Raw genomic sequence first — 18862 nt, 5'->3', positions numbered from 1 at the left:
CGTGCTTCCAGGATGCTTGCCTGCCACTTGAAACAGTTGGGATGGATGTTTTCCGTCTGTTCATGAGGAGCTGAAAGCAGTGGGTGGGTGTGCCGTCACCATAGCACGTTTCCCAGGCTTAGATTCCAGTGCCTTTCGAACTCCGGATTGAAGTGGTGAGTCTCTGGGCAAAGCCTGTCTGTCTCACCCCGCCTTCTGGACTCTCACTTGGAAGGGCCATCCAATCGCAGTGGCAGCCCTTCCTAAGCAGACTCTGGATCTGTAGGCCTTAGAAAAACCTTGTTCCGTGCTGGCACTTCGAGTTTGGGACCCGGACTCAGACCTCTGGGGTTGCCAGGCCTTCCAGCTGCCTCAGGCACGTGGACAGCAATTTTTGAGTGACGTGCTCTGGGCATGTGTTGCTCACCTTCTGTTGTGTTGTAGACCCGTTATGTCACATGCTTTCTGGTAGTGGCAGCATTTATGTGTAGGTCCCCGAGAGGGCCAGGTGGTGAGTGATGTAGGTAGGGAGTAGTACCTGACTGTCAAGAGTCACCCTCCAGCATGGGACACCACGGGTTGTGCCTGGTCAGGTGTATGGACATGGTGGGGGTCGGGGAGGGCGTTGGGAACCAAGGAAAGGACACAGATGTGCACAGCGGCCAGGGTGGAGGGCCCAGCAAAAGACCAGAAAAGCCACATGGCTGCTTCAGGCCTTCTGGGTTTCCTGGGCAGGCAGTGAGCAGTGCTCCTGAGGAGTGCTGGTGCTCCTCCAGTGCTGGCAGACGGGGTGGGGGTCTCTGGAGTTCTCCAGAAGCAGGTGTGCACAGGTGGAGTCGGCAGGAACCACAGGCTTCATCTTCCCCTCCCTGTCTTCATTAGATGTTTTGCACTTTTGATTTTAGAAGAGAATGGCCAACCAGTTTTGTCTGGCCTCGTCGCCTTTGGTACTAGCCCTGTGTCAGCCAGATAGAACACTGTGCTGCCCTGGGCCGCTTATGCTGCCAGTTCCCTGTCTGGGCAGCACAGCAACCCTTGCCCCTCAGGCCTCTTGCAGCCTTGGACGAAGGACAGTGCTGGAAGATAAGAGCATGTGTTCCCTGTGGGGAAGGTTGCTTCCTCGGTCAGAGATCACCTGCAGACTTTTTTCTCTCGAAGTGTGTATGCAAATCCCAGCCGTTCTGGCCCTTCTTGAGGTCATCTCCAAGCAGTGTTCTTCCCAGCCGCTGCCTCCAGGAGTGCCAGTCAGGAGTGGCTGAGTCACACTGGTGGGCTTTCATAGGCCCCTTGAAAAAGCTGCGGCTCTGTGTTCTGCTGTTTTGTCCTCTTGGCTTTCTGGGTCTACACAGGTTGTCCGGGTTGGCTGTCCTTTTGTGAGGGAAGGGCTTCGGCCTCAAGTTTCTCAAGCTGTCTTGGGAAGGAAAGGTACAGCTTGGCAGTCTCCTCCTCAGCCCAGGAGGGCCATCTGGCCACCTCAGGGCAGGAGTATTGTCGTTAGAGGTACACTGTCACCTGTCCTTCCCTGGCACAGTATCCTGGCTCCTGGTGTGCACCCAGGCCGGGGAGGGTCTCCCTTCTCCTTTAACAGACCTATCAAGAGATGAGAACCTGTCACTAAAAGTAGTCCCTGCCAGGTGCGCTGGCACTCCCAACAACTCGGGAGTCTGGGGCAGGAGGATGGCAGGTTTGAGGCCAGCCTGGGCAACTCTGCAAGACCTTGTCTTGAAATAAAAAATAGAAAGGGTGTGGGCTGTGGCTCAGTCATAGAGCACCCATGGGTTCAATCCCCAGCACCACAAGAAAAAGGAATAATGAAGAAAACTGAGCAGGAGCTGCCTGGCCACACGGCCTGTGACCTGTGCCAGTCTCCTTCCCGGGTGGGCACACAGTCGTGCCTCACCCTCAGTGTCACAGGAGCCTTTCTCCCAGGTGGCGGGTTTGTGCATTCTTTGTCGACTGCTATTGACCTTGGTGGTTTTAGTGGTGCATCCACATCTGGAAGCAGTTTTTTCATGGTCTGACTCCCCCAGGACTGGAGACGGTTAGGGTCAGCGCTTGTTGACATTGTCTTTGGTAGTCATAGGCGGGTCTGAGGAACTGTGCGGTCCCAGGCAGATGTGGCTCATGTCGCCAACATGATTTTCTGTGACCAGATATCATCTATGTTTATTTGCATGTTTTAAATATTTCCACTTTTTTTTTTTTTAACTTAAATACCTTTTAAAAGGAAATCTTAGGTCATCACTGTAAAGCAAACACCAATCATGTGCCACTGTGAATCATGGGAGTGATCCAATAAAAAATGGGCCGGGCGTGGTGACTGTAATCCCAGCTGTTCAGGAGGTTGAGGCAGGAGGATGCAGGTTCCAGGCCAGCCTGGGTGAGTTAGTGAGAGCCTGTCTCAAGATAAAAATAAAAGGGCTGGCAATGTAGCTCTGTGGTTCAATCCCCAGCCCTGCAAAAATAAATAAGTAAAATCAAAATGTCTGTCTGCACATAGACAAAAACGAGTGTGCCGTGCTGCTGTGCCTGGGACGCGGGCTTGCCACATGGCACTCTGCATGCAGGGCCCAGTACCTACCCTGCTGTGGTGAGGCTGTCCAGGCCCGTTGGCAGCCCAGCCTGGGGAGAGCCTTCAGGACACTGAGGTCCCGTCTCCAGAGGCCAGGCAGGTTTTCCTGGGCGAGAATGGGGGTGCCATCCGCCCTGCCCGTTCTCCTTTCCATGCTGCAGTGGGGACCAGCATCGGCCATGGTTTCCCTCAAGCACCATCACAGCGCATCTGAAGAGGCAGCCTCGCCACGGCCTTGGTAAACAGTGCTCCATTTCCTGTCCTGTTTTCAGGATGAGAACATGCAGGAAGTGTAAAGGTGAAAGCAGCTCCCTGGTGGCCTGCCACGGGGAAATCAGCAGCTAGGTTTTCACTTCCTTCCTGGATTCCTTTCCAGGTAGCACCTGGATGTGGATGTGACACTAGCCCTCAGGTCTGGGCTGAGATAACAGGGACTTAGGCCTCAGTTAGCATGTCCTTGAGGAGGTTCTAAGTGCTGGGTGTTGCTACTGGCCTGGCTTCTCCACAGGTGGCGGGCTCAGTGCCTGCTGGCTGCTGGTCATTGAACAGAAGTTCTGAGATCACCCACAGGCAGCCATTCCTATGTTCCCACATAACATAGGCAGGTGCTGGTCACAGTCATGCCAAGCACAAAGAAAATGCTGGTTGTAGAGAGTTCCTTCGACAATACAAACTCGACAACTACAAAGGTAAAAATGCGAAAGGCAGGACCTTTTATGAAGAAAACCGCTACCCTTCACTGATAGCCATAAAGAAACACAGGATAAATGACAAGGTGCTGCCAACAAGGTGCGCTTCCTTCCTCCTTTGTTGTGCAAGTCCTTGGGATTGAGCCCAGGGTCATGCACATGCCAGGCGAGTAAGCTGCCACCTGAGCTCAACTGCCTCTGAGCCACATCCCCAGCCCTTTTTTCTTTTTCATTTTGAGGCGGAGTCCTGCTTAGAGCATGGCAAACTTGCACAGACTGGCCCTAAACTTGTGAACCTCCTGCCTCAGTTTCCCAAGTCACTGTGATTACAGGCATGTGTCACTGCACATGACCTGTTAATAAGTTTATAACATTCCAATCCAAAGCCCAGTGGGATTCAGAGAGCAATACATGACACAGTGCTGCCAAAGGTCTTCTGTAGGTGAGCACAAGCAAGATGAACCAAGAAATCTGAAAATCAAGAGCATTTGGGATTTTGAACATACCACGGACCTATGTGCAGACACTTCTAGCACAAGAGCAGCTAAGGTGCCGGGCGCAGCATGCATGCCTATAATCTCAGCAGCTTATGCCCCAAGCCACTTAGTGAGACCCTGTCTCAAAATACAAGATAAAAATAATAGGCTGGCAATGTGACTCAGTGGTTAAGCACTCCTGGGTTCTATCCCCAGTACCAAGAAAAAAATAAGAGTAGCTCAGGTCAGTGGAAGAGCAGAGCCCATGAGAAACCTCTGCAGAGAAGGGTCTGTATTCACTAAAGGTGGCATCACAGGCCACCAGCAAGAGAGGGCCCTTGCGGTGGTGCCACAGAACACGTGGGAATGCAGCTGAGCGTGGAACGTGCCCTATGACAGGCAAGGATCGGGGATTGCTGGGAAGAAAACGGCAGGTGAACTTGACTGAGAAGCAGAGAGGAGCCTTCTCAGCCCAGAAGGGTGCCCGAGGGAGGGAAGCACACTGGCTGACCAAGTGTCTGCTAAGTTAGAGGCCCAGCGCCCAGCCCCAGTAAGCCAGCCAATGGCACAGGACAATGAGGAAGAGCTGGCTCAAAGCTGGAGACAGCAGAGGGTGCAGACACCCAGGCTCAGGGGCAAGCCCAGCCTTACCAGTCGCCAGCCACGTCCTGGCTGCAGGGAGAGCTCCCGGTTTGCTTGCTATCACCTGGGTGTTGCTGTGGTGGCAGTGACGGTGCAGGGACCAGTGCTGCCAGCCCTGTGAGTGACTTTACCCTCAGGGAAAAGTACCTGGGGCCCAACCAAGAACCTCCTAATTGCTACTAATTCCATTTGTTAGGAATTTGCCCAAATTAAAAAAGAAAAAAAAAAAACTATTATGATCTATATTAAAAATGCCATTTACTAGCTTTTGTGTTTTTAAAAAAGAAACTCCAATATAGAAATGGTTAGAGTGTGAGAAATCTCACAGTGAATTCTCATGCAGTCAGAGACCAGGTCTCAACACAGATGGAAACCCTCCTGGGTGAACTGGGCAGTCCACCAGCAGGCTCAGAGACAGTGTGTCCAGCCATCTTAGGAAGAAATCAGGGCTGAGGGGAGATGCACAGAGGTGGTAAACATTGGCAACAGGGATTTATTTTTATTTTTGCTATCCCAAAGATTTCAAATGACCTTATGTGATTTCTTTACTGAAAACATAGATTCCATCTGATCATATTCCTTTGTATTAGGCACTTACATTTTCATGTTTTCTCTAATCATTAAAATTAAGCTTCTTTTCTGTTAGTCCTAAGGCTCTGGGTTCTTTGTCTTTCTGACAGAGCAAGCTGTTTGAATTGTGAGGCATTTTTGTGGCGCCAGGCTTCCCCACTGGGAACCCAGCCTCCCTTCTGCAGGCAGAGGGCTGCGGGTCTCTGCTCATTTCTCTCCAGCACAAGCCCTTGCCAGGGCAGCAGAAGTCAAAACCTCAGGACAGAGTCACAGTCCACCTGCCGGGCACTGTGGAGTCTGGACTTTCATGTTTCTAGTTGGTCTTTCTGTGCCCACTTTCATGACCATGTGCATGGCCCCAGGATCTGGAGGAAGATCCCCTCTCCAGGCTACAGCCCCACCCAACAACTGAAGCCAGGACTCTTTGCAGGACCTGCTGGAGGTTTAGTCAGGGTATTTCCCTGACTGCACTTTAACCAATCTCTTCACACATAAGTCAGAGACAAAATGTTTAAGGCCTGGATGTGTTCATTCACATGCTTTTTATTGCATTTGAAAACAGTAATGTTTGTTCCTTTAATCTCATATTTATTTATTATGTGCCAGTACTAAAGACAGACACTCCTGGACTGTCAAATTCAGTCCCCAGCTGACAGTGTAGACTGGGGATAGAAATTAAATAAGCGGCCAGGCACAGTGGCGCACACCTATAATCCCAGGGGCTTGGTGGGCTGAGGCAGGAGGATTGCAAGTTCAAAGCCAGCCTCAGTAGAAGTGAGGCACTAAGCAACTCAGTGAGACCCTGTCTCAATATAAAATACAAAATAGGGCTGGGGATGTGGCTCAGTGGTTGAGTGCCCCTGAGTTCAATCCCCGGTACCCATACACCCCCAATAAAGAAAGGGAGGGAGGGAAGAAATTAAATAAGTGGTTATACTCAGCAAAAGGTGATTGCCATTGTGGTGAAGAGGAAATCTGATGTTCCTCTGAGAAGGACACTGTGCGTGGCTTTGGCCTCTCCCTACAGAGCCGAGCTTGTGGGTGGAGGCCTGATGCCTTGTCCTGATGTTTGCTCTCAGCTGCACCCCAGATTACCCCTCCTCTAATGCTCTCATCTTAGTCTCCCCAAGCAGCACTGCGGGGAGAGGCAGGCAGCCTGAGCATTGCCACTCTGTGATTGCAGCCGTCAAGCTGAGCCACCAAAGAAGGAGGCCACCTCTGTGGGGCCACAGGTGAAGCGAGCAGATGAGTGGAAGGACCCTTGGCGTCGGTCCAAGTCTCCCAAAAAGAAGCTCGGGGTGTCAGTCTCCCCCAGCCGGGCACGAAGGCGTCGAAAAACCTCGGCCTCATCCGCATCTGCCTCCAACTCCTCCAGGTAAAGAGGCAACCTGGGAAGCTGACTGGCCAGTGAACATCCATTAACTGCTAGGCTGCCTCTGTGTGTGTGTCATTATTGCCCAAGGGCAGGGCAGTGGGATACCAGGTAGGACTGATACTGAGAACCTCAGTAAGTCTTTACTTCCCCCAGAATGAGCAGAAGCGGGCAGATTAGAGGACCCAGAAGGGAAGACAAACACCAGGATGGCTAGTTGGCTAGCTGGCTGGCTGGCCGGCCGGTCGGCCGCTGCCAGAGGTCATGTGGCCGGCCACCCAGGTCCCTGTGGAGGGAGGCTCTAGGGCTGCAGACAGGAACTGTGCATACCTGTGACCCAGGAAGCTAGGTTCTCAGGGAGTTTGCCTCAGCAGCTCCAAGCCCATGTTCTGGGTGTGACCCCGAGAGAAGAGTCAGAGTGGGGGCTGCAGTGACCCTGCAGTGCTGCACAGGAACTGGAGGTTCCAGCGTGGGGTCAGCTCCAGGGCACAGGCAAAAGGCACACGTGTGCGCAAGGGCCTGTGTGCAGCTTGCCCATGCATCCAGAGACCGGGCTTGGTTTCTGCCGCGCTCTTCCAGGACGGGGATTGGATGCAGTGTGTGTCTGTCTGTGACTCTGCCTGTGGTACGTGCGGTTCTGAGCATCGTGGAGCTGCACATCCCCAGTGCACTGGAGCCCTGCGCATCCTCTGCGGTGGTCACCTTCTCCTTGGTCCACAGGTCGTCCTCACGGTCATCGTCCTACTCGGGCTCTGGCTCATCACGGTCTCGGTCCCGGTCCTCATCCTACAGCTCCTACTCCAGCCGTTCTTCCAGACACAGCTCCTTCTCAGGCAGCCGGTCCAGGTACGTCCTCCTGCGGGGCTGGTGGCAGGTGTTTGCAGCCAGCTCGAGCAGTCAGTTGTGTGTGCCATGGAGTCAGGTCTGTGGGTGCTTGTCTTGAGCACCCACAGACCAGGGGCCCCAGCAGTCTGAAGAATCGTGTGCAGCAAGATGCTGACAGTTTCTGGACCCACGTCTGAGAACTGGTACAACCTTTCCTATGAACGTGTCACATGGGTACCACGAGCACAGCCACGTCCTCCAACCACCTGTCCCCAGAGAAGGCCAGTGGGTAGGCCATGCACACACCACATTCCTGGCATTCAGTGGCCACATGCTGCTGATGGCACCTATGTTGAATGGCAGACATGGAAAGCTTCCACCATCCCAGAAAATTCTAGAAAGTTTAGCTTATTTTTGTATGTTCCGCATTGAAAATAGGCACTTTTTGAATTTTAGACAAGATTCTAAAATTCCACAAGCATACACAGTACTGTGTCCAGCTCGGCTTGCCTGTTGGGAATCTGATGGTGCAGCCCCCTTCTAGCACTGTGCCAGTGGGAGTGGGTGGGCCAGCACCAAGCTTCGGTTCTGCATGAATCTTCCTCACCATTGTCACTGTGGGGTCTTCTGGGAGAGGCAGCAGCATGGCATCCAGCAGGACCAGCCGGGGCCAGTGCACAGGGCACCTTGGTCCCATTCATCCGACAGAGAACCCCTCTTGCACATGTGCAGCCACCACATTGGCAAGCGTTGTCACCAGGTGTCTTGGAGACAGCTGGCCTGTGCATACTATGGTGATCTGGGTCCCACCCAGTGGTGACCCTTCCTGGCAGAGTCTTAGTTTTGGATGCAGCTGCATAGAAGATCAAAGGACGGCCTTAAGAGGTCATGAAGCTATACAGCTAGCATTTTTTGTGGGCCAGGAAACAGGTGGAGCCAGTTACATTGCCTATCTCCTGTAGATTTTGAGCCTGGTGCAGAACAGCGAGCAGCTGAGACAGGGAAAGGTGGGCCTTTTCCTGAGGTGCTGCAAGGCCAACCGTGGTGCCCCTGTGCTCCTAGGCACAGGCTTGGCAGGTCCCTGCTTCAGGTGTCAACAGCACCTGAGCCAGGTTGGCACAGGGCCTCACCGTGAGTGGGAGGACAGGAAAGGGCAGTCAGAGCCTCAGAGACTGGAGAAACTACGTGCAGGACCGCATTAAGAGGCTGGTGAGTTATAGAGGAGGAAAGATCGTACCCTGAGACCAAGCTGAGCCCTTTAGAAATTTTGGACATTGGAAGTCACATCCGGGAAGAGTTTAGCAATCTTTAATCTTTGCTCTGGGCGGGGAGCTAGCCACGATAACAGGGTACCAGGAAGAAAGCCCTGCAGAGACATCGAATACCAAGTTCAGGGCTCCCAGGCCAAACAGGGAGCTATGGAGCTGTCAGGGAAGAGCCATTATTCTCTGGACCTGTTTGACCAAGTGCCGCGGGGCTGGGGGTGTGTCTGTCACAGCCACCTAGCAGCGCGACACCTGTTGTGGGTGGTCTCCTCACCATGCTCCGTTCCTTCACATCCTCACCACTAAACAGAAGAAGGTCTTAGGTGCTGACGGGCAGTGGCTGCCCTGAGGTGCTTGGAGCCCCTGCTGCTGCTGAGCTGAGGCCAGGTGCAGAGCACGTGCTGGTGAGGGGAGCCCAGGCTGCAAGGCAGCTGGCAGAGCTCTCGCCGGCTCTGCAAGGGGCTTCTTGGAGGCCCCTCCAGTTGGGCCTCCTCCTGGTCCTCCTGTGCTGACCTCCCTCAGGTGAGGCACAGGAATAGGCAGATAGCTTCCTGTACCCCAGCCTTTGGAAGGTGGCAGCAGGTGGGACTGCAGGAGCCTGCTGGGGTCTCACTGTAGCTGCTGGTGCTGTTGGCAGTGGTGGTTGTGGGGGCGCTGGGGCTTCCATGGGACAGCTGAGCAGGGAAAGCCATGAGCCTTCCTCCTGTCCCCTCACGAACAGCATGGTCATGAATTCCGTCCAGGGCACCTGGTCCAGCCTGCTGACACCGATGCTTGTGTCAGATGGCTGCCAGCTCTGTCTGGTGCCTTTCACCTCTGCCTGCTCTGCTCCTGGACCTGTTGCCCGTACCTGTTCCTGGTGCTTTGGGCCCCTTCCTGCCCCTGTCCTTTCTGGTCCCCCGCAGGCCCAGAGCCCTATCCACCCATTAAGCCCATGGCTAGGTGGCCAGGTCACCAGGTCAGGCTCCTGTCTCACTGGTGTCTCTGGCCTGTGGGATCAACCTGCACCTCGCATCCTGCGTGCAGACACACGCCTTCCTGGACGCAGCTGCTCAGCACTCTTCTTTCTGCCCTGGTGTGTCTCTGACAAACAGCGGAGTAACCTGAAACCAAGTTGCAGTCTCAGATATTTTGCGAGACCTGGGGCTGTATCCTGGGGTCTCGGCTGGGACAGGAATGCACCACGCGCTGGGCCTCCTCTTCATGGTCCTCCTTGCTCCCCAGGTCCCGGTCCTTCTCCTCGTCGCCGTCCCCATCTCCCACGCCTTCCCCACACAGACCTCCCATCAGAACCAAGGGGGAGCCGGCGCCACCCCCAGGGAAGACAGGGTGAGTCCGCAGCCTCGGCTTGCCCTTCGTCCATGCTGCCCAGGTCTCGGGACCCAGCCCCTCCCAGGCTGTCTGCTGTAGTGTGTGGCACGGCTGCGAGCATGGCCCCTGGAAGTCGGGTGCAGGCAGAAGGCTCAGACCCTGGACTTGGTCCTCTGTCTGCCAGAGTCCTGGGGTGTGAGTGCGTTCACAGGGACATCAGCTGTGTCCCCAGACCTGCCCTGAGCCCTCCTGTCACACAGAGAGAAGTCAGTGAAGAAGCCAGTTCCACCCCCCATCCCACCACAAGCCACCAAAACCACTGCTCCTGCCCCCGAGCCTGCCAAGCCAGGAGACCCCCGGGAAGCCAGGAGGAAGGAGCGACAAGCCAGGACACCCCCCCGGAGGTGAGCACTCGGGCTCGGTTTTCCTTGTGGGGGTTTCTGTGTCCTTGGTGCTGCTGCAGAGCAGGTGCCCAAATGAAAATCCAGCATGCGCGAGGGCATTCGGGCCAAGTAGCAGAGGCCAGCTGCTGAGCCCAAACCCAGAGACCCTGTCCCTGACCTCTGTGGCTTTGGCTGGTCATGTGCCCCAGCTGAGCCTCGGTTTCCCTGGAGCAAAGTGGATGGAGTGACCACTGCCCAGAGTCCCCAGGCCCTGGGGAGAGGACTGTCTTGGGGCTGCTGCGAAGCGCTGTCTGTAGATCCTTGGTTTCTTAGTTGGAGAGAAAGCCGCAGCCAAAAGAGTAGAAGCAGACCCCGTTCCAGGGCAGCAAGGTGAGCAGCACGAAGGTGTCAGGCAGTGACGGCCTCGCACTGGGCTGTGCCTCTGAGCATAGCTCTGCGGCTTGTGTTGCAGGCGGACGCTCAGCGGCAGCGGCAGCGGCAGCGGCAGCAGCTACAGCGGTTCCAGTTCCCGATCCAGGTCACTCGCTCAGTCCCACTCCCTGTCAGCCTTTGCCTCTGTCCCTTCCCAGGCACACTGGCCACATGGCTCCTCTGAGGGTGCAGGCACTCACCCAGCCCTGGCAGGCCTCTGCTCCGAGGGTGCATGGGGTGGGCCCCAGCAGTGCCCCTCAGGAGGGCCGTGGGCTAGGAGGCCAGGCAGCCAGTGTGCAGCCGAGAGGGGCAGAGGGAGGCTGGCACAGGCCCCTCTCTTGAGGACAGGGCCTGCCACTCCCAGTGGAGGTGAGGGCATATGGGAAGGGCAGCCAGCCCTCAGGATCCTCGCCTCAGACCTTTTCTTCGATTCCCAGGCAGCAGGTAGTTTGTACATTTGTCCAGATTTTCTTAACATGTTTGGAATGTTTTAAAGAACTAACCTTTTCTTTAAGAAAACAAGAAAAACCCTGGCATAGCAGCCACGCCGGTAATCCCATCCAGTTTGGGAGGCTGAGGCAGGAGAATCACAGGTTCAAAGCCAGCCTCAGCAACTTAGCAAGACCCTGTTTAAAAATAAAAAACAGAAACAACTGGGGACACCGTGGCTCAGCGGTAAAGCACCCCTGCGTTCAGTCCTCAGCAATGAAGAAGATGGAAAATATTTGGGTCTCTTTTTTCCTTTCCATGTGCCATTGCAGTGCCTGACCACTGAGAAAGCCCTGGCCAGTGTTGGTGCTAGGTGGTGGACAGGGTGGGACAGGGGCCACCGTGGCACTGAAGGCGCTGTGCCTGCTCCCACAGGCACGCATACCCGACCCCCAGTAGTGAGGTCCCACCTCCTTTCTGATTTACCATAGGTTCAAAGCAGCTCCCTTTCTCCTTTTTTTTTCTGGTTTCTTTTCTTTTTTTTTTTTTTTTTTGAGTTGGGTGTTTCTCCAGCAGTCCTCTGTCAGCCTCCTGAGCAGCTCACTACTCATTTCCCCTGTCCCTCCCCAGCACACAGTGGACCCTGAGTGGAGCTGCTTCAGTGGTGTGTAGCACCTTTGACTCCGCAGAGTCCTCCTGAAGCCTCAGGTTCCATGAGTACACCTTCCATAAATAGGGAACGTGGGTCAAGGTAGCCATAGAGACCTGCTGCCACCCCTCCCTGCAGCCTGCAGCCTGCAGCCCAGCTCTGTGTTTGGGGCTGTGCGGCACAGCTGTACCTTTGTGTCCAGGTCTCTGAGTGTGAGCAGCGTCTCCTCAGTGTCCAGCGCCACCTCCAGCAGCAGCTCGGTGCACAGTGTGGACTCAGAGGACATGTATGCAGACCTGGCCAGCCCTGTATCCTCAGCCAGCTCTCGGTCCCCCACCCCAGCCCAGACCAAGAAGGAGAGAGGTAGGCTGGGCCCTGGTGCTCTGGGGGTGCCTCCCGGGACAGGCCTGGGAGAAGCACATGTAGGTGCCCCTGGCACCTGGCAGTCAAGGTGCACATAGGAACCCGTGGGACACACCTGTGACTGAGGGGTATGTCCTTGGCAGGAAAATCGAAGAAGGAAGACAGTGTTAAGGAAGAAAAGCGGAAAAGGGAAGCGTCCATGCAGCCGCCCAAGTCCTCGAAGCCTCCAGCAGGTGGGAAGTCCTCCCAGCAGCCCTCAGCGCCTCAGCAGGCAGTCCCCGGGCAGCCGCAGCAGGGCTCCTTCGTTGCCCACAAGGAGATCAAGCTGACGCTGCTGAATAAGGTAAGGCCAGAGGCTGGGTGCTGGCCAGGGATCTGCCCCGCTCCCAGAGAGGGCCCACAAGTGGCTTCTGGCACACACCAGCGCAGCCTGGACATGTGCAGCAGCACACCTGGGCAGTCACCCACCAGGAGCTGCGACCCAGATGGCCTCTGAGGATCCTTGTGGCCAGCCAGTTCCCACAGCAGCATCAGGCACGCCAGGCTCTGCCCAGGCCACTGGCAGGCTGAGGCCACCTCCCATGGAACAGAGGGTCCCCTGACAGTGGCAGGGGCCACGCGTCACGTGGGTGGGGGGAGCCCAGAGGGATGCAGGGAACAGCAGGTCACTGGCCACACCATGTGTGGGGTGCAGCCGCCACTGTCCTGCCGCATTCGCCCTACCGCCTCACGGTCCTGTGTTGCTCCAGGCGGCTGATAAAGGAAGCAGGAAGCGGTATGAGCCGACAGACAAGGACAGACAGAGTCCGCCAGCCAAGAGGGCCAACTTATCCCCAGACCGAGGTGAGCCTCAGGCCCCAGCTGGGAGTTCCCAGCATCCCATCTTCTCTTGAAAACCACCAAGGAGAGCCCCAAAGATCTGTGGGGCATATCCATCAGTGGGTGTAGCACTGGAAACTGGAACAAGGAACTTTTGTAAATATTTATTTACTTTAAAATAATAGGGCCTAAGGTGGTGTTAAGCCCAGCAACTTAGGAGAGGAGACTAAGGCCAGCCTGGGCAGCCAGATTCTGACTCAGAAATAAAGTAAAAAGGGTTGGGGGTGTAGCTCAAGATGGAGTGTTTGTCTAGTATTATGTAAGACCCTGGGTTCTACCCCTAGCACTGCAAAAAGATTAGTTACCAATAATAAACCACCAACTTTTAACATAAATATCATTTTTTATGAAAAACAACTATCTTCAAAAAAAAAAAAAAAAAAAAAAAAAAAGGAGTGCCTTCATCTTCCTCTTCTGCAAGTCTCTCCACCACCTAGCTGGCAGAAGACAAGGGGCTTTGGTCTCCCTGGCTGACCTGGCCTGTAGCCTTTGCAGACTTCCAGTCTGGTGGGACACGTGAGGAAAGGACATGGTGTCTCCATGTCACTGTTTAACCACAGGACCTAACGGGTCTCGGGGACCCAGCCATTCCCAGATCATGCTCTGAGAGGCCCAGGCCTAGGTAGAGCACAGGGAGGTTTTGCTGGCTGGTTCTGTTGGGTAGACCAAAAATGCAGGCATGCTCTCTGAAGGAGGTGGCCACCTGCAGCTGGGGGGCCCAGGAGGAGGAAACTGCCCCCTTTGCCAGAGCACCCAGGGTGACTACCCCCCAGAGGGCTGGCATGGGAGCAGCCCCACTGTCCTTGCCTAGGGTCACGTGACCTGGGTTCATTCTCACGCTGTGGACCTGAGCCAGGCACTGACCTCTAGCAGTCTTACTCCAGCCCCCAGGCCCAGGGCTTCCTGCTGTGGCAGGGGCACAGAACTCTCACGGTCTCTTGGTTCTGCTTTCGGTGTTTAAACGGGCATGCCTCCTTGCCATCCTGTGTTCCCAGATGCCAAGGTCGGGCAAGGCTGGGAGCAGCTCCAGGCCCAGGCCACAGCATCCTGGCCCAGCACTCGGATTGCTCTTCTCTTTCCCTCGGCTCTTTCTGCGTTATCCTTGATGAAAATGGAGGGTGGTGTGCCAAGGCCCTCCTCGGTGCCAGCCTCTGTGTAGCAGGGTAGCGCTCTCACTTGGTTCCTTCTTGCCAGGTTCTCGGGACCGGAAGTCAGGCGGGAGGCTGAGCTCCCCAAAGCCAGAGCGGCAGCGAGGCCAGAACTCCAAAGCCCCCCCGGCCCCCACAGACAGGTGCGTCCCCGCCTGAGCCCACGGCACCTTGCCCTGCCCCACCAGCAGCTGCTGAGTGAGGCCACCAGGAGAGAGGCGAGGGGCAGCCAGCACAGCCCCAACTGCAGCTGGAGTGCCCGATCTTGGCTCCCTAAGAAGCCCAGGGCACTGGGCACAGAGAGGTCTTGCGGTGGATCTCAGAGGGTGGACAACAAGCAAAATGGTCAGGTGTGGCAGGCCAGCCCAGGACTGTCCGGGTTGCTCCCCGCTGCCAGGAAGCATCACACATCTGTCTTCCCACCCCTGCAGGAAGCGCCAGCTGTCACCCCAGTCCAAGAGCTCCAGCAAGGTGACCAGTGTGCCCGGCAAGGCCACGGACACAGCTGCAGCCAGCACCAAGTCCGGGAAGGCCAGCACGCTGTCCCGGCGGGAGGAGCTCCTGAAGCAGCTCAAGGCGGTAGAGGACGCCATTGCTCGCAAGCGGGCCAAGATCCCCGGGAAGGTGTAGGAGCCGGCTTGCTCCCTGGAGTGACTCGTGTTTTTATACAATAGGGTAAGCGCAGCCATTTTGGATTTTGCAGTTAATGTCTTATTTTGGCTGTGATTCTTTTTAAAAATTAAAAAAGAATAAAAAAAAGTTTCTCAGCTGGAAAAGAAGCCACACACAAAATGAAGAAGATGCTGAGCCCCAGCTCCCCCACCACACCGAATCAGTCCCTCCCCAGAGCAGAAGTCCCACCAGACAGACAGACAGACAGACAGGGCAGCGCCCAGACGAGGCATGGTTTTATGTAAATTATAAGTCCCAGCCGCGGCCCAGCTGTGACTCTTCCGGCCTGGGCTCCACCTCCTGGAGGCCGCCTCACCTGCCCGGACCAGACGGCGAGCGCCTGGTGAAGCACCGCAGCATCTTCCTTCCCCGCCGCCCGGATCAGAAGTATATATATATTCTTGACTGGAGTCTGATTGGGAAAGGTTTCCTGTCTTATTTGAAGCATCAATTTGTTTTAGTTGATTTAAAAAGGAAAAAAAAAAAAAAAAAAAAAAAAAAGACCAAAAAAAGGCCCAGGGTATTGGGGTGTCTGTCTAATGTGGAGGGTCTTTTTTTGAGGGATCTCCTAAAATAAAATATTTTGATAAGCAGTTTCCTGGCCTTCATGGTGTTTTGTATGCCCGGGCTGCCTGTCTCTGCCCTCCAGCGGGCACCCTGCACCCCACGCTCTGCCCTGTGCCCTGCACCCCGCGCTCTGCCCTGTGCCCTGCACCCCGCACTCTGCCCTGTGCCCTGCACCCTGCGCTCTGCCCTACACCCCACGCTCTGCCCTGTGCCCTGCACCCCGCGCTCTGCCCTGTGCCCTGCACCCTGCGCTCTGCCCTGCACCCCACGCTCTGCCCTGCGCCCCGCACTCTGCACCCTGCGCTCTACCTGTGCCCTGTGCCCTGCCCTGTGGAGCAGAACACAGTGCAGCAGGCGCAGAGGCTGAGCCTGCCCTCTTCCTGCTGGGGTCACCCACCCTGGAGAGGCTGGCTGCTCCCTCACCCCAGCCAAGAGCCTGTCGACAGCCTCGGGTTGTAGCAGGGCTTCCTCAGGATGTGAACTGGTGGTCCAGAAATGGGCAGAGACAGTAGACCAGGTCGGGCTGCCTGAGCCACAAATCTAGTTGTCACCCTGCTTTCTTTTTTGTCACTTGGTGTGTGCACTCAGGTTTGGGGCCCAGGCAAGGCTTGTGACTCCTGGCCTCGCCTCGCTCCAGGGCAGAGATCAGTCACAAGCAACTTGCTGCTTCCTGCCCGTGGTGCTCAGTGCTCCACCTGTGGCCTCCAGGAGGCTCCAGACCTGTTTTTGTCTGCAGGGCCCTACGCCCAGTGGCCTGGTGGCCTGAGGTCCTGGCCCCAGGTACCCTGCTGCTCTTCCACAGGATGCGGGCACTCAGGTGTGGAATGGAGCTGAAAGCAGGGAGCCTGCTGCTTACTGACCTGCCCCACTTGCTCCACTTCATGTCCACATCCCAGGTCCTGAGGTGGTTCTGTGCCAGTGACCAACATGTGCCCAACGTGCTTAACCACTGAGCCACATCCCCAGACCTTTTCCACATTTTTTCAATATAGAGACAGCCTTGGCGAGTTGGTTGAGGGCCTTGCTAAATTGCTGAGGCTGGCTTTGAACTCAAGATCCTTCTGCCCAGCCTACCCAGCAGCAGGGATGACTTTCAGAACACTGAGCTGCAGTCCGGGGACACCTGGACCCAGAGCCTGCAGCAGACCAGGAGAGGACCCCTCTGCTCCTGCCCCCACCCTGCCCTGTTCCTGGGAGCCATGGTCAGGTCCCCTTAGACCAGAACCGGGTTTGAGCTTGCTGCCAGTGACAGCTACCTCTGCTCTGGGTGTTCAACCTCCTCGGGCCAGGGTGGGGTGGCCTTTGGAGGTCCAGGAAGCACGAGGGCCGTACCCTGACCTCACCGTCCCACCCATCTAAGTAGAGAACCTTCCAGGCGGGCACTGGGACAGGGGGCCTCTGGAGGGAAGGTGGGGCTCCAGGGCGTGCGGTGCTCCAAGTGACAGGCCAGCTGTGCCTGACGTCGCCTGCACCCTTTCAGCGTCCTGCGTTTCTGGCAGGAACCCAGGCCCAGCGGGAGGTGCAGCCCCAACCTAGGCCCGGTGGACAGGCCGCCGGGACCCCTGCCCCGGTGGGCGGAGCCTGCCCTAGTCGGGCCGCGAAAAGAAAAAAAGGAGACCACTCCGCTCTCCTCCGACTAGAGGGCGGCCTACCGCGCGTCTTCTCCACGCCTTGCCCTGCCGGGCGCGCTGGGCCAGTTTGGGGCCGGTCTCTTGGGCGGGGCCTGATTGAGGTGGGTGGGGTCTGACCGGCCACTGCCCCTCTGCCGCCCTCGGTCTGCCTCTCCAGTCTTGCCCAACCTTGGACTACTGAGCTAGCCTCCGCTACGGAAACGAGACCGCCTGCGCCCTGTCCCTGCGCCCTTGCCCTTGGGCAGTGTCCCGAGAGCCTTGCCCTCGGGCGCTGTCCCCGGGTCACCTGCGCAGGGATGGCTCCCACTCGGCGGGCTGTTGAAACGGAAAATGCAGCCGGGCGCGGCGGCGCACGCCTGTAATCCCAGCTGTGGGGCTGAAGCAGAATTCAGTTCGAGGCCAGCCTGGGCAGATTAGCGAGACCCTGTCTCAAAGTGAAAGTTGGGAAGCCCTGACTGTGACTCAGGGGTGGAGCGCCCCCTGTTCAATCCCCGGTGGGGGGAAAAAACGGAAAATGCCGAAACACCCCTTGGGGTGGGGGCAGGTGGACTCGAGGTCATCAGGTGGCTGGACACAGGCTGGGGCAAACTTGACCTGGTCCCGCCAGGGCCTCAAGAGCACGCGGTCCGTCTTCTCCCAGGAGCACAAGGCTGCATCCCGTCCCCTCTCCTGCAGGAGGTGGCTAAGCCAGGCAGGGGCAGCTGCCACCTGCTCCTGTCCCGCTGGGCTCTAGACTTCGGTTTGGGGACTGGCTGGGAATAGGCGGGTCCCTCCCTGCCGGCCTGGCAAGAGGAGGCCCAGTGGCCTCATTCCAGTTGGCTGCTGGCTGGGTTGGCTGCCATGAAGTGGGATCTGGTACTGGCAGCCTCCCTTGTGCTTGGGGACCCAGGGCCCCACACCAACACCTCAGTCCTGACTGCTCCTGGGAAGGAAAGGAAAGGCGGCCTGGCTGAGGCCAGAGCCACCCTGCGAAGGCTGGGACCCAGCTCTCCAGCCCACCCCTCCAGCACAGGGAGAGCCAGCCTCCCTGCCTGTGAGAAGGGTAGTCCTGCTACTCCAAGGAGACTGGGCGGGTGGCAGGAGCTGGGCACACAGGCAGTTGCATCTGTCTAGGTCCTCCCTGGCCGGGGGCACCGTGGGCAGAAGCGAGGGGTGGTGTGGGTCTCAGCGATCCTCTTGCTCCTCATGGAGACTCTTCAGCTCATCCACTCACTTGACACGGTCCTGACCTGGGCCTGACTGAGCCTTGTGCCTGGACCCGGCACCCTGGGAGAGGTGACCCTGGAGGGGGCCCTGGCTCCCCGCGGACATTCCGAGGAGGGGCCATCTCCCCTCCTGGGCTCCCCTCCTCCGAGTTCCCTCAGGCGCCTCCTTGCCGCCCTGTCCTGTCTCCTCTGCTTCCCAGGTAAGTTGAGCGGACCCTACTGCAGGAGGCTCCGCTGAGAAGGGGCTGAGCCCTGCTCCCTCCCTTCCCTGCCTCTAGCTGCAGGCAGGTTCCTGGGAGCCAGGGCGTCCCGCTCCTCCTCTCCTGCTCTGCCGCCTGAGAGAGGGCTCTGTGGTCCAGAGACGGCGTGCTCAGCACGAGCACGGAGACCTGAAGCCCCAGAGGCCTCCTGAGCCCCAGCACCACATCCACTGGGGTCTCCCAGGGGCTGGGGTCCTGCTGCCACAACTGGACATGTGTGCCAGCGGGGATGGGAGGTCAGTCCCTCCCAGGCTGGAGAGAGGCAGCTCCTCTGGCTTTGCACAGACATCTCAGGCACCCAGCTGCAGGCCCCTGGGGGCACTTAGGAAGGGGCTTCCTGGGGTGCCCTGGGCTGCCCCCAGAGGTCCCAGCAGGAAAATGCTGGTCCCCATCCTGACTGTGCTCCCCTGCAGAGGGGTCAGCCTCTAGGAGCCTAGGTTTCTGCCCCAGAAGAAGAGGTCCTGGGATCCCTCAGGTGGCAAGCAGCTGCCCTCAGGAGTCCTGGGATTTGGGGCGGGGCTCTTCCCTGCACCCCTGTGTGGG

The 18862-nt window shown here is 57.1% G+C and overlaps 1 protein-coding gene across 4 annotated transcripts in view; it reads left to right on the top strand.

Moving 5' to 3' along the window:
- Zc3h18 (zinc finger CCCH-type containing 18) overlaps positions 1 to 15122 on the top strand; it is a 49823-nt gene extending 34701 nt beyond the window's left edge. For all 4 annotated transcript variants that reach the window (XM_047528959.1, XM_047528962.1, XM_047528961.1 and 1 more), the window contains 10 exons: positions 6112 to 6303; positions 7021 to 7146; positions 9615 to 9719; positions 9962 to 10105; positions 10557 to 10622; positions 11797 to 11957; positions 12101 to 12300; positions 12707 to 12800; positions 14031 to 14127; positions 14416 to 15122. In XM_047528959.1, the coding sequence (XP_047384915.1) occupies positions 6112 to 6303; positions 7021 to 7146; positions 9615 to 9719; positions 9962 to 10105; positions 10557 to 10622; positions 11797 to 11957; positions 12101 to 12300; positions 12707 to 12800; positions 14031 to 14127; positions 14416 to 14614 (1384 nt within the window). In that variant the 3' untranslated portion in view covers positions 14615 to 15122. The remainder of the gene's footprint in view (positions 1 to 6111; positions 6304 to 7020; positions 7147 to 9614; positions 9720 to 9961; positions 10106 to 10556; positions 10623 to 11796; positions 11958 to 12100; positions 12301 to 12706; positions 12801 to 14030; positions 14128 to 14415) is intronic.
- The last annotated feature ends 3740 nt before the right edge of the window (positions 15123 to 18862 follow it).

The sequence above is a fragment of the Sciurus carolinensis genome, chromosome 16, assembly GCF_902686445.1.
Source record: "Sciurus carolinensis chromosome 16, mSciCar1.2, whole genome shotgun sequence".
NCBI lineage: Eukaryota > Metazoa > Chordata > Mammalia > Rodentia > Sciuridae > Sciurus > Sciurus carolinensis.
This window is presented reverse-complemented; position numbering and strand designations above follow the sequence as displayed.